This window comes from Tupaia chinensis, unplaced genomic scaffold, assembly GCF_000334495.1.
Source record: "Tupaia chinensis unplaced genomic scaffold, TupChi_1.0 Scaffold000047_1, whole genome shotgun sequence".
NCBI lineage: Eukaryota > Metazoa > Chordata > Mammalia > Scandentia > Tupaiidae > Tupaia > Tupaia belangeri.
In genome coordinates this window covers 3,445,215-3,459,842 of record NW_006159505.1, presented here as the reverse complement: position 1 = coordinate 3,459,842, position 14,628 = coordinate 3,445,215, and the positions used below count along the sequence as shown (strand labels likewise).

The window sequence follows — 14,628 nt, the reverse complement described above, 5'->3', positions numbered from 1 at the left end:
TGGCAGGTGAGGCCTCAAGTGGCCCCTGGAGCAGCCTGGCCTCAGCCCAGGGCAGGTGCCCAGACATGTGGGAGCAGGGCGCTGGGCTCTCCCTGGTGGGAGGCCATGTGCTTGGACTGGCTGGACCTGATTCTCAGGCTGGTTTCTTGTGATGCTATCCGGCAACCCTCCCTGTACCGAAGGATGGAATCCTGGCCTCTCTGGGCCTTCCGAACCTAGAAGGGTAAGACTAGGATAAAAAAAGGTACCTGACTAGTGTTTTATTTGAACGGGAAGAATAAGGACCATCCCGTGCACTGTCTGTCCCACCAGGCAGGACAGGACCATGCCAAGAACAATGTCCAGGAATGGAGGTCCCTGAGCCCAGGGAGACATCTGGACCCAGGTGTGCTGCCTGACGCCAGGAACCGGGCCAAGGTGGCAGCTCTGATGGAGGCTTCTCCCGAGGCAAGGCAGGGAGAGCAGGCGGGGTCTACCCCTGTGCAGGGGAGGGGTGTGATCTGGGGAGCCCTGGGCTGGGGAGGCCGATGTTGGTCAAGAGCCCTGGAAAACAATGCTCTGGGCAGGAATACACGAAAAGGTTCATACATCTGGGGATGCCCGTCTACGGGGAGCCGGTGTCACATGGCCGGGCAGGATGGTGGAAGAGACAGCGGCATCACAGTGGCCTCTGGTGTGATGTATTTACAACAGAGCTCAATGTTGAGGGAGGGGTGGACACCAGGTCACTAACAGCCAGGAAACACGCTGTGAAGAATGGAAAGAGAAGGGAAAACATTTCACCACCATTCGTTTTCCTATGCTTACCCTTCCTCCTCCAGGAAGCCCTCCCTAATTACCACCACGGCCCTCTAGGATCTGTCCCTTCTCAATATGACCCCATCAAGGCTACACACAGGGTCCGTTTCAGTATTTGGCTCATTTGACCAATGCTCGCAATGGTCCAAGCCTGGAAATGCTGCTTATTAAGAGAAATCAAGTCTTCACTGTCGGTTGCTGGGATCCAGCATCAGTCGTCAGTTACTAGGGGGTGGCTTGGCATGAGGGTGTCACTTCCGCGGCTCACTGTACCAGTGGTTAGCTCCAGTACTGTCCTGCCTGCTCTCCTCCCCTGGCTCTGGCATTTAGTGTTCTCTAAGGCAAAAGCCATTTCTTCTTCGACATTTCTTCCTCAAACAAGCTCCCCTCAGCCCTCACCAAGATCAGACAGGTGCTCTCCAGTGGGCATTAGGCCAGGGCTCTGTGGGGACTGCGGGCCTCCTGCCGCGCACACGAGGAGCTCCCTGAGTGGGCCAGACCACCTGGCTTGGGTCACCATCCCTCTTCTACTGAGATCCTGTGTCCCCCTAATCAGATCAGGTGCTTCCTAGGATAGGAGGCCTGGCCTCTCTTCTTCCTCCAGACCAGGGGTTCTCAACGGGAGTGACTTTGCCTCCCTTGAGACATTTGGCCAATCTGGAGACACTGCCCACTGTCAGAACTGAGTGTAGGGTGCTACTGGCATCTAGCATGCAGGGCCAGGGATGCTGCCGAATGTGCCATGGCCACAGGACAGCCCCCCACGGCCGGAAGTACACACTCCCAAGTGTCGGCAGGGCAGAGGCTGAAAGCCTGCTCTAGATTTCCACACAGCCTCAAGGACCTCCCCAGTTTTCTCAGCAATAGGCAGGAGGGGGGCACAAGAAATCTCTCTAGGAACTGGGAGCTTATTCCCAGCCCAGCCTCCTCAGAGAAGGGGTATCTCCGGAAGAGGACTTCCCAGTGGAGGGTGAAGGGCAAAGTTCAAGCGTAGTCACAGCAACAACCCACTGGGCTGGGGCACACAGAAACACCAACTTTATAGACACACGGGCCAGGCTCTTGCTGAGGAGGAAGACAGGCATGGTGACCTAGACCAGGCAGGGTACCAGGGATTCCCATAGCCTGGAAATATCTGTTGGAGTCAGCCGGCAGTGCTGGGGCCTTGAATTCTCGTACGTCCTTACCACTGGAATCCACCGATGGGCTCTGCAAACCTGTGCCGGATCAGGAAAGTGGCAACGGCTTCAGCTACCTGGAAACAGACATTCCAGGCCACAGGAAGGTTAGTGACGGGCTGGCCCTGGAAGGTCTGTGGGCTTCAGTGGGAAAGTGAGGCTCTTTGTACTCTAGGAGTCCCTCAGGTCTGGGCAGCTTGAAATCAGAGGGACTGGGCCCTCACAGGGCAGGAGACTCCTGAGGGCCCATCCTTGCCAGGAATGGCTCTAGAGAAGTTAGGAGGAATGATTCGAGGTGCTTATTCGTTCCTGAGACTTACAAAGCACCTTTTCCCCCAGGAGGAGCCCACGTAGATTCCTAACCGTGACTGTAGTTCAAGGACTAGCAGTAGTTTCCACTGCCACCATCCCTTCTTCCACCTGCTTTTGGGGTTATAGATAAAGTAGAGCTTAAGATCTTAACCACAGGGCTCTGGGACGAGATGGCAGGTGCCGGCAGTTACTAGCCCATCTGCACGAAGCCAGGACGAAAGGCAGCTGCCAGGGAGAGGTCTGGGGAGTGGTGGGACCGCACCTGCACAGGCCCCAGCGCAGCCGCTCCTGCCAGGGAGAGGTCTGGGGAGTGGTGGGACTGCACCTGCACAGGCCTCAGCGCAGCCGCAGCCAGCAACCACTACCGACAACCACCAAGGCCGCTCTTGCACTTGTCCTATTACGCACGGAGCCCTGGACGCACCTTGTCGGGGGCATCCTCATGAACTGCATGGCCACACTGGGGCAGGACTTGCATCTGGAACTTCCCTGGAGAGGAAGAAAAGCCAGGTGACTGCAGGAGCTAAAATGGCCCTCTCCTTTAGGGCATTCCAGAAGCCCAGGACTTCCTGCTGCCACCTCCACTCCACATACTCTGGCCCCAGTCACTGAGTCTTGGGTGAGGATGAGAATGCCTGTAACGACAACCTGTGGAAACTGTCTTCCCTTACTCTTTCTGTCTGTTTCCATTTAGTGTACATTTACTTTGGGCCAGACACACACAAATGGTTCCTGTCCTCAGGGGATTTATAAGCCAGTGGGGTTGTAAAACATTAAAAAAATAATAAGAGAGAGAGAGAGAGATTTTTGCTATAAGGTGCATGTGTTCACCAGATAGACAGAGACAGAAAACAAGAAATCATCCCCCATGGGGGATAGCCACGCCGCAGTCCCTTCTCTATTCTCCTCTGGGGATTTTGGGCATGCAAGCACACACGCCCAGTGTTAGTTTCAAGCCACTGAGTCCAGGACTTGAACTGTAGTTGACCATGTGGGAATCCAGCAACGTAACCATTATACCATCTGCTGGTCTCATAAAAAAATTTTTTTTAATTATTTTATTTTATTTGTTTATTTATTTTAATTTGGCTAGAGGGACAGAGTGAAAGAGAGAAAGAAGGAAAGTGAGAAAGCAAGTCACAGGTCTGGGACTCAAACCATGGTCGGCCATGTGGGAGTCCAAAGCCCTTAACCACCAGGCCACCTGCTGGCCTCCCATAAAAAATACTTTAATGCAACATGTAGGTACTATGATAAAACTGGGCAGTAAAAACATAGGAAAAAAGGCCATGCCATCCTACAGGGATCCAGGAAACCTTCCCATGAAAAGGAATAGACTGCAAAAGAAAGAAGGCGCAAATGGTATTTACCTGGAAATAAAGAAGCCTGGCATGGTGCTCGTGAGACTAGTTACGAAGGGCTGGGTGCTGAGTAGGTGCTGAGCAAGTCCTGGGTGAATAAATGACTGAACGGATGACCACCCACTCCATGGGTCTTTCTATGGGATCAGCCTCTGATGATTAGGGATATATTGGATATATAGGACCCAGTGTTATTCCTTTCAGGAAGAGTGGGTATAAGTCATTACAGGAACTTCCACATAGGACTAACCTTGTGCCAGCTACACATGAAATAGCACGACCCTGGGTAACCCTCACATTTATCCTATGAGGTAGGGATATTTCTAAACTTTCCTCTCCCTGTTAACAGATGAGGAACCTTATCATCAGAGAGCCTCAAGTATTTACCCAAATTGCACCAGGAGTAAGTAGAGGGTTTCCAGGACTCTACAACAAATTCACTGGATGGAACACAGTGCTGGAAAGACTGTGGCTGGGAGTCTATGCAGACTTCCTTTGTTTTATGGAATGTCCCTCCTCCTGGCCAGTCACTCTCCATACTCATGACATGCTTTCTCTAGAAGAGAAGGCGGTCTTGGCATAATCCACAGTGAGGAAACAGGTGGGCACCAAAGGAGGATCTCTAAATACTTGCTGGACATATTGTCAGATATTGTTAGACTCTTACTTTATCCATATTTCCTCATCTAGACTTCATGAGATATAGCATCATCTCCATTTTATAGATAAAGAAACTCAGGATCAAAGAAGTTAGCAATTGGGACCAACAGATGGCATAATGGTTACATAACTGGGTTCCCACGTAGTCAACCACAGTTCAAGTCCTGGGCCCGGTGGCTTGGAACTCATGCCGGGTGTGTGTGCATGAATGCCCAAGATCCCAAGAGGAGAAGAGAGGAGAAGAGACTGCAGTGCAGGCATCTCCCCTGGGGAGTAATTTCTTACTTTCTGTCTCTTTGGCGAGTGCATACACCCTATAGCAAATATCTCTCTAAAAAGAAGTTAGCAATTGACTCAGACCACAAACCAGTAACAGCGTTCATTTAAATCCAGGATCATCTGATTGCAAGACTGGTAATCAATATTGATCAAAGGCTATTCTACCAATCCAGATCAACTGCTTTCAGATAGTCTCAGGACCATGTCCGACTCTTCTGTCTGCCTAGCATCGAGCATAGGTCTTGAACAGAAAGGGTGCTAAGGGTGGATCTTAAGCCCGTAATACACATGTGATAAACCCAAAACTACCAACGCCAGTGTCATAAAAACCACCCAGGTCCAGCTCGGGTCCTGCTCCGGGCCTTGGGACATTAGGTAGTTACAGGAAGGGTTTGAGGGTCTGGGATCACTCAAGAGGCTCTGAACAACTATTATGAAGGAATAAAGCTTCTTCCTCTGTGGAGATCCTGAATGGCTTAAATAAAAAACGTGAGAGAGGCTCATGACGCAGCCAAGTCGAGACCCCTGGCAGGTTTGGTACATCGGCCAGGACCGGATATCGGGGGGAGAGTCGAGTTGGATGTTAGCTTTGGGAGACATCAGGGTATACATGGAAGCCATGAAATTGCCCAGGAAAAGTAGAAAAAGAGTGTCAAAAACAAAATCTGCACAGGCCGAAACCGTGGTCTTGGAGTTGGCACCTCTTCTTCCTGTAACCCACGAGCTGTGACGCTCGCTGCCTCCACCTTCCCGTCTTTCACCCTTACTGAAGAAGAGCCTCCACTGTCATCGGACCGAGGACCCGCACTTGTGCATGGTGCTCAACCTAGTCACGCCTCGCATCTCTGAGGTGGCCATAGATTTTCTCATTTTACAGATTAAGAAAACTAACACTGAGGCAGGCCAAGTAACTTACCCAGGGTAAAAAAAAAAAACAAAAAACTAGGAAATTAATTTCAAAATGCAGTTGTCCCAACTTTGAAGCCTTTCTTTACCCCCTCACCATACTGTCTTCCAAACAGATTTTATGATTTTGTATCTGAATTTTTTTTATATCTTAGACCTTTCTTTTTTTTTCTTTTAAAGCATCATTTTATTTAAATTTATTTATTTATTTATTTATTTATTTATTTATTTATTTATTTTAATTTGACCAGAGAGGGACAGAATGAGAGAGAGAGAAAGTGAGAAAGCAAGTCGCCAGGTCCAAGACTCGAACCACGGTTGGCCATGTGGGAGTTCAGTGCTGTTAACTACCATGCCACCAGCTAGCCTCTCTTTCTTAAAAAATCTAAAAATATGGGACCAGCAGTTGGTGTAATGGCTATGTCGCTGGACTCACATGTAGTTGACTGCAGTTCAAAACATGGACCCAGTGGCTTAAACTCACATCAGGCGCGTGTGTGTGCGTGCCCAAGATCCTAAGAGGAGAATGGAGGAGAAGGGATTGCGGCGTGGCCATCCCCCCTGGGGGGTGATTTCTCGCTTTCTGTGTCTCTATCTTTCTGGCGAGCGCATGTGCCCTATAGCAAAAACCTCTCAAAAAAAATTCTAAAAATAAAAATACTGATCAGTATCCAGAGTACTTCCTTTCATAGTATTATAAGCTATATAGTGCTATATGATTTTCAATACATTGTCTCATTTTAATCCTCATAACTCAGACATAGGTAGTATTCCCAATTTTAGATGCAAAAAAAAAAAAAAAAAAAAAAAAGAAAGAAAATCAAAGCTCAGAAAAGAGGAACAGGTGAGCCAGCCTGTGGCATGGTGGTTAAAGTGCCTGGATCCAACATGGCTGAAGGCATTTCTCTGGTCCAGACCCAGAGACTTAAGAAGCACACCAGATGCATGTGTGTGAATACCTAAAATCCCAAAAGGAGGGATATGAAGGAGAAGGGAGTGTGGTATGACCACCCCCAAAGGGGAATCTTTCCTCACTTTCCCTCTCCCTCTCTCTCTCTCTCTCTCCAGTGAGTACACATGCCCTCTGGCCACATTTAAAAATAAATAAATAAATAAAGGAGGAGAAAAGAAAGAAAAGGGAAATACTTGCCCATAATCATACAGTGGGTCAAAAGTAGAAGTGGATGGCAAATATGGCTCTCACTGGAAAGCTCATGTCCGCATCACTGCACTCACTGTCTCAGCACGCTGCTTTCCACATGACCTTGCCCTTTCTCTACCCTCAGGAAAGTGTCCAGGGGCATGATTTCTTGATAACTCACCTTGCATCTGGCCAATGGTCAGATCTTTATCCAACCTATCAACACCTAGAACGAAACAAGAGAATCCATAAACAACTCGCTAGAAAAGGCCCTGTGACACCGGTTTTGCTGTCCTAGTACTAAGCAAAAAATGTTACAAAGTTATAAATACAACATTCTCAATTCATGTTCATCCCAATCCTAATTCCCAGGTATTTTCTCACCAGATGAAAGTTTCCAGGTTGAGATTCCCCTGCAATCATTTTGCTTATTTAAACTGGTTTCTGAAAACTGGGTTTTACTGTTTTGATTCTCATAGTATAGGTTGAGTATCCTTTATCTAAAATGCTTTAGACCAGAAGTGCTTCCAGTTTTGAGTATTTCTGAATTTTGAAATACTTGCATATATATGATGGATGAGGTATCTTTGGGATAGAACCCAGGTGTAAACATGAAATTCATTTATGTTTAATAGACACTTTAGACACACAGCCTAAAGGTAATTTCGTACATTACTTTGGTATTGCTACATTTTGACTATGAACATGAGGTCAGGTGTGGAAGTTTCCACTGCTGACATCATGTTGTAGCGTAATGGCTATGTCGCTGGACTCCCACGTAGTTGACCGCGGTTCGCGTCCCGGACCCGGTGGCTTAAAACTCACGCCGGGCGCGTGTGCGTGCGTGCCCAGGATCCCGAGAGGAGAATGGAGGAGAAGGGATTGAGACATGACCATCCCCCCTGGAGGGTGATTTCTCGCTTTCTGACTCTAATGTCTCTCTCTGTCTGTCTGGCGAGCGCACGCGCCCTATAGTGAAAATCTCTCCAGAAAAAAAATACTTGCATATATATGATGGATGAGGTATCTTTGGGATAGAACCCAGGTGTAAACATGAAATTCATTTATGTTTAATAGACACTTTAGACACATAGCCTAAAGGTAATTTTGTACATTACTTTGGTATTGCTACATTTTGACTATGAACATGAGGTCAGGTGTGGAAGTTTCCACTGGTGACATCATGTTGTGCTAAAAAGATTTGGGATTTTGGATTTCAGTTTTTTAGATTAGGGATGTTTAACTTGTACCCAGAATATCCTTATGCCACTTAAATCTATTTAGCTCTAGGAGAATGACTTAGACCTGACTAGGTACAAAGACTGGGCCAGAATTAGACCATCACAGGTAGATGTTGATGCTTAGCGAGGTCTAGGGATCAGGCACGGGGAGAATGACACAGATGAGTGAGGACGGTACTCTGCTTTAGAAGTTACTACCTATTTGGCTGGTAGATTGAACAAGGTCATATCCAGGTAACAATGCACCCACAATACTGTATTCCCCCCTCAAATGCATGCTGAAACCCCATGTGACTGTATTTGGCCTAGGGGAAAGTAATTAAGGTAAAATGGGGTCATAAGGGTAGGGCTCTGACATGAAAGGATTAGGGTCCCTATAAGAAGAGACAACAGGCTCTTGTTCTCTTTTGGCCACATGAGGCCACATGAGCAATGTCTGTAAGCCAAGATGACAGCCCTCACCAGAACCCAACTATGTTGGCACCTAACCTGGACTTTCAGCCTTGAGAACTGTGAGAAAATAAACTTCTATTGTCAAAGCCACCCAGTCTATGGCATTTTCTTTTGGCAGCCAAGCTAACACACACACATATACTTACCAGCTAAGAGAAGCAATTTAGGAATAGGACAACTAAGAAAGAGATTGGATAAGCCTCGGAACCAGCCGTCCCAGTATTTCTCTGTTTTTGCCAGTTCAATTCTCCAGGTGTATGGATGGTCTTTCTTGGTCTGGAGGAATAAGAGCAAGTTCTGAGTCTCTGAGGGCAACCGTGGAGGGAGAGGGTAAAAACGAGGTCCCTGGAAAAAGGAAACTGGTACATATGAAGGAACTGCTGTGTCCCAGAGAGTTTAATAAACAATTCTTATAACAGTCTTACTGTATATGTTATAATTTCCAGTTTCAGATCATTAAAAGTTGACTTTTTTTAAAAAGAGGTTTTATTTTGCCTTACGGTGTGTGCACCTGCCAGAGAAAGAGACAGTGAAAAGGCATGAGAAATCGCCTCCTAAGGGGATGGCTATGTCACAATCCCTTCTCTATTCTTGTCCTGGGATCTTGGACATGCACACACACACACACGCCTGGCATGAGTTTCAAGCCTCCAGGTCTGGGACTTGAACCATGGTCAGCCACTTGGGAGTCCAGCGATATAACCACTATGCCATCTACTGGCCCCTCACTTTTTACTTCTATTAGCTTCACTAAACTTAGGAACCTTTCTTAGGCTCACAAAGCTAGTAAGTGGTAGAAACAAGGCTCAGCTTTTCTTCTTTTTACTTTCTTTCATGAGCAAGACAGAGTGCAAGAGAGACAGGTACTCCGAACAGGGTCCTGTTAAGCCACTATCCCTTTCCTCTGACCCTCCAGTTACTTAGGGTCTGGGGCATGCATGCACTCGGTGAGCTTCAGATCAATTGCAGATCCAAGTCCACACTCGGCCACATGGCTTACAACATTGCAGGCCAGTACACTATCACTTGCACCACCGCAACTGGGCCAAGATTAAGCTTTCTTATGCAAAGTTGGAAAAAAGGATCATCACAAGAAAAATGATAAAGAACACACTGTAGTATGAAAAAAATACTTAGGTATAATAGTGGGAGAAGCAGAGTACACGTCATCTAAATTAGGATTACTACTGAAAAAAATGTGGCATACTTATGATAAAGTTTTTCAAGGAAAAACTGAAAACAGATTTGTTAGTAGGGCACTTTTCCCTTATACTTTAATTTGTGGTAATGATATAATATTCCTGCAATTATAATTTTAAAAATATGAAAAATGTCAACACTGTTAAATATTGTGAGTTGAAAAATGGATAGTCACAGAGTATGCAAATATTATGTGAACAAATAAATAATTCTCTGTATTTTCTGTGTCATTGAAAATATATGGCAGGGGTCAGCAGGTGGCGTGGAGGTTAAGGGCACTGGACTTCCACAGGGCCAACCGCGGTTCAAGTCCCAGACTTGGTGGCTTGCTTTCTTGTTCTCTCTCTCTCCCCTTCTCCTTACCCCTCTCCCTCTCACTCTCTCACTCTGTCCCCGTCTGGTCAAATTTAAATAAATAAAGTTAAATTTTAAAAATTATTAAAAAGTATATGGCAAAAAAAATCTAAAATAATATATATAACACAGAAATAAATAATTGAGCTACTTATAAATCACAATATAAAAATCTAGAAATAAATATGAGTAAGTAACATATTTGTTAAAAAAAACACTGGATGGTTAAGGTGTCTGTACTACCCAAAATGAACTAAGATTCAACACAATCCTTATCAACAGGGCTGGCTCTATGGCCAGGTGGCAATGTGTTGCTCAGGAAAAGCTAGTTCCCACACAGCAACCATTGTTTGAATCCCTGACCCAGTCAGTTTGAGGCATACTGGGCATGCACACAGGTACCCAAGATCTGACAGGCTGGAGGAAGGGGATAATGGTGTGACCAGATCTTGTGTGTGTGTATGTGTGTGTGTGTGTGTGTGTGTGTGTGCTAGGGGGATGCTATCTCTCTCTGTCTCTGTCTCTCTCTTGTACCCCCCTCACATATATGCACATGCTCTGTCATAAAAGAAAAAAAATCCTAATTTTTTTTAAGAAATAGAAAGTATTATCTAAAAATTAATATGGAATCTCCCAGGACCCTGAATAGCCAAAACATACTCCTTGATTCCAAAACATATCATGAAGCTGCAGTAATCAAAACAGTTCAGTGCTGGCATAAGGACAAATAGCCCAATGGAATGAAGAGAGTCTCCTAACAAACCATGACTTCTATGGTCCAAAGATCTTTGACACGAGTGCCAAGACCATTCAATGGAGAATAGACAGTCTCTTCAACAAATAGTGTTGAAATAACTAAAGGAACAGATATCTGTATACAGATGAATGGAGTTGGCCCCTTACCTTACACTCTATGTGAAAATGAACTCAAAGAGATCAAAGAGCTAAATGTAAAATTTAAAACTATAAAACCCCTAGAAAAAAACATAGGGGGAAAGTTTGACACTGAACTTTGTAAGGATTTTGTAAATATGACACCAAAAGCACAGACTACAAAAGCAAAAAGAGACAAATGGTGGTACTTCAAACTTGAAAATGTCTGTGTATCAGAGGACACTTTCAACAGTGAAACGGTAATCTACGGAATGAGAGAACATTTTTGTAAATCATACACCTGATAAGGCGTTAACATATCCAGGATATAGAAAGAACTCCTATGACTGAGCAGCCATTTTTTGTTGTTGATGTTGTAGAACTCCTACAACAAAAAATCAAATCAACTGATTAAATGCTAGGCAAAAGACTTGAACAGACATTTCTCCAAAGGTGATATACAAATGGCCAATAATCACTCATCGAGTGAGAAATCAAAACTACAATGATGTAACACCTCAACCTTCCGTAGGAGAGCTACTACCAGAAAGAGAAAAGAAGTGGTGGCAGAGGTACGGAGAAACTGAAACCCTTGTGTATGGGTTGCAAAATAGTACAACTGCTATGGAAAACAGCAAGGTGGCCCTCAAAAAATTAAAAACTGAACTACTATGGGATCCAGCACTCCCACTTCTTGGTATATATCCAAAATGATTGAAAGTGGGTCTTAAACAGATACTTGTAAACCCATGTTCACTGCAACATTACTCACAACAGCCACAGGGTGGAAGCAGCCCAAATGTCCACCACCAAATGAATGGATAAAGAAAATGTGTTATATATTCAGTCTCAAAAAGGAGGAAGAAAATCCTGTCACATTCTACAAAATGGATGAACCTTGAGGACATTATACTAAGTGAAATAAACCACTCACAGAAAGAAGATATAGTGCTGTACGAACCCACTTATAAGAGGTATCTGAAGTGGTGAAACTGATAGAAACAGAAAGTAGAATGGCAGTTACCAGGAGACTCAGGGAGAGGGAAAAGGAGGGTTGTTATTTAATGGGTATAGAATTTCAGCTCTGTTTCACAACTATGTGAATATACTAAAAAACACTACTAGACTACACACTTGAACGTGGTAAAGATGGCGAACTTTATGTAACGTGATTATTGCTACAGTAAGAAGAAAAAGATAACCGGATGGGGGTCAGGGCCACCTACTAGTCCTTTCACTGGCTTCCACAGGCTCCTTCCCTTCCCTAGGCCTTGGTTTCTGCCATCAGTAAAATAGACATGAAGTACTTTCTGATTCTAATAGTCCCACTAAACAACTAATTCCATTCTCTTTTATTACTATGTCAGGCATAAGACACCTTAAGATGAATACTGATTCCCATTTCAACTTGGAACCTCAGTCCATCTTATTATCTGTAATACCTCCCATTTATTTCTACAACATAAACTTCACTGTTACAGATATGGTATAATCTTACAAGTTCCTCTCACATGCACATTGGACTTCATAGGTAAGACAAATTTAAGGTAAGAGAACCTTAAAAGTTAGTAATATTTTTAAATTTTATTTATTATTATTACTATTTAATTTTCTATGGAACATGTGTTCTCACCAGAGAGAGAAGGAAAATAAGAAAGCAAGGCACCAGATTCAGGACTCGAACCATGGTTGGCAATGTGGCAGTCCAATGCCTCAACCACTACTCTACTTGCTGGCCCCAAAAGTTAGTAATATTCTAAAAAACTTTTTTTAAAGGAATTCATCTCATGTCTTAAATTTTGAACAATAACAAAAATTCCCATCCAGAAATAATTCTGGACAGAATTAGAACTGTTCCTCTATTTAGGGTATTCAAAAGAAATCCTTTCTCTTGAGGGTTGGATCACAAGGTTAGTTCAATTTAGATGCCTCTTAGATGCTCTGTCAAAATGGTAATAAAATAGACTGATGTCATGCGGTCTATTTGTTGGGAGGAGAAGCAGAGAGTTAGTTACCAAGATAATCTTACTGGAATGTTTACATGGGCAGAATACCGTTCTTCACACAAGGGCAGCCACCATCCCCCAAAGCTGTGCTTGGAAAGTGGGCCAGAGGGATGGTGGCACAGGTGGTCTGCAATGCTGGAAGCCAGATGAACGACTGGGGTTCAGGTCCACATTGACTTGAGCATGTTGGAGGCATGCACATGCAGGCCTCTGATCCTGGTTGGCAGGAAGGTCGGGGGGTGAGATTGTGGCTTGATGAGACCCTGTCAGGGGTACCTCACTTTCTCTCTCAAGAAATAAAATAAACCTTAATAAAAAGCAGACTTTGTGTCAGTCAGATCTCCCTGAATGCAAATCCCAACCCTATTATTAACTAATAACTGTGGGTCTCTTGGAAAAGTTCCACTTTATACCCACTAAGATGGCTATAATAAAGAAAGATAATAACAAGTATTGACAAGGATGTAGAGAAACTGGAACTCTCATATATTGCTAGGGGGACTCTGGGATGGTGCAGTTACTTTGAAAACTAGTCAGTTCCTCAAAAGGTACAACATGGTTACTATATAATACAGCTATTGTACTCATAGTTGTATACCTAAGAGAAATAAAATACCTATGTCCATACACAAAGTTAGAAAAATAAAATACCTATGTCAATATACAAAGTTAGAAAAATAAAACACCTATGTCCATATATGAAGTTGCACATGCATATTCATAGCAGTATTATTCATAATAGACAAAACATGGATACTACTCAAATATCCATCAACTACTGAATGGATCAAAAAATTCATTCAATATAGCCATTCAATGGAATATTATTCAGACATAAAAAGAAATGCAGTATTCAACATGGATGAATCTTGAAAGCTTTATGCTAAGGTAAAGAAGCAGTCACTATAGACCACATACTGTATAATTTGGTGTAGAGTCAATGTCCAGATTAGGCAAATATAAAGGCAGAAAGTAGATTACTAGTGAGCAGGGACTGAAGGGCTGGGGGAAATGAGAACTCACTGGTAGTGGATATTCTATTACTTGATGTGTTTCGGTTTCTTCTCTCCACAAAACTGCTGGAGTTTATAAAACAACCCAATTGAGTTTATAAAAATTACAAAGAAAAAATGAATTAGGATTAAAAAGAAGATCAGGGTGGTTTCAGCTCCAACTTCTGTGTGTGATCATGGTCAATATCGGTACCTGAGTTGTTAAGCTGTGATAAATAATATCTACAATGCAGGGACCAGCAATTAGCGTAATGGCTATGTCGCTGGACTCCCATGTAGTCGACTGCGGTTCACGTCCCGGACCCGGTGGCTTACAACTCTCGCCGAGTGCGTGTGCGTGCGTGCCCAAGATCCCAAGAGGAGAATGGAGGAGAAGGGATTGCGGCATGGCCATCCCCCCTGGGGGGTGATTTCTCGCTTTCTATCTCTGTCTCTCTGTCTGTCTAGAGCCAAAATAAGAATTAAAGTTGACAAATGAGAAGCACTCAGCAAAATTCCTAACACATAAAAAGGGAAAACTGACAGTATCATGTCACAAATCTCAACACCTGCTTGATTACTTTGGCAAGTCTTATAACTTCTGGGTCTTGCTTCTAAATTGTACAATAATATGGAAGAAAAGATCTCCCCTCACCTCACAGAGCATTAGAAGAGCCAAATCAATAATACATTATTTATAACTTTGTAAAAATCTAAGGAGGGGGGGACCAGCAGTTAGTGTAATGGCTATGTCGCTGGACTCCCATGTAGTCGAACATGGCTCACGTCCCGGACCCGGTGGCTTAAAACCCACGCCAGGCGCGTGTGCGTGCGTGCCCAAGATCCTGAGAGGAGAATGGAGGAGAGGGGATTG

General features: G+C 44.3%; 1 protein-coding gene across 1 annotated transcript in view; it reads right to left on the bottom strand.

Annotated features, from left to right (window-relative positions):
- Nucleotides 1-8: 8 nt before the first annotated feature.
- Nucleotides 9-14,628, bottom strand: part of PPME1 (protein phosphatase methylesterase 1) — a 74,341-nt gene continuing 59,721 nt past the window's right edge. Inside the window, exons 10-14 of the mRNA XM_006140983.3 lie at nt 8,476-8,605; nt 6,817-6,861; nt 2,713-2,777; nt 1,986-2,053; nt 9-747 (exon numbers count right to left, since the gene is read on the bottom strand). Of these exons, the coding sequence (XP_006141045.1) occupies nt 729-747; nt 1,986-2,053; nt 2,713-2,777; nt 6,817-6,861; nt 8,476-8,605 (327 nt within the window). The 3' untranslated portion in view covers nt 9-728. The remainder of the gene's footprint in view (nt 748-1,985; nt 2,054-2,712; nt 2,778-6,816; nt 6,862-8,475; nt 8,606-14,628) is intronic.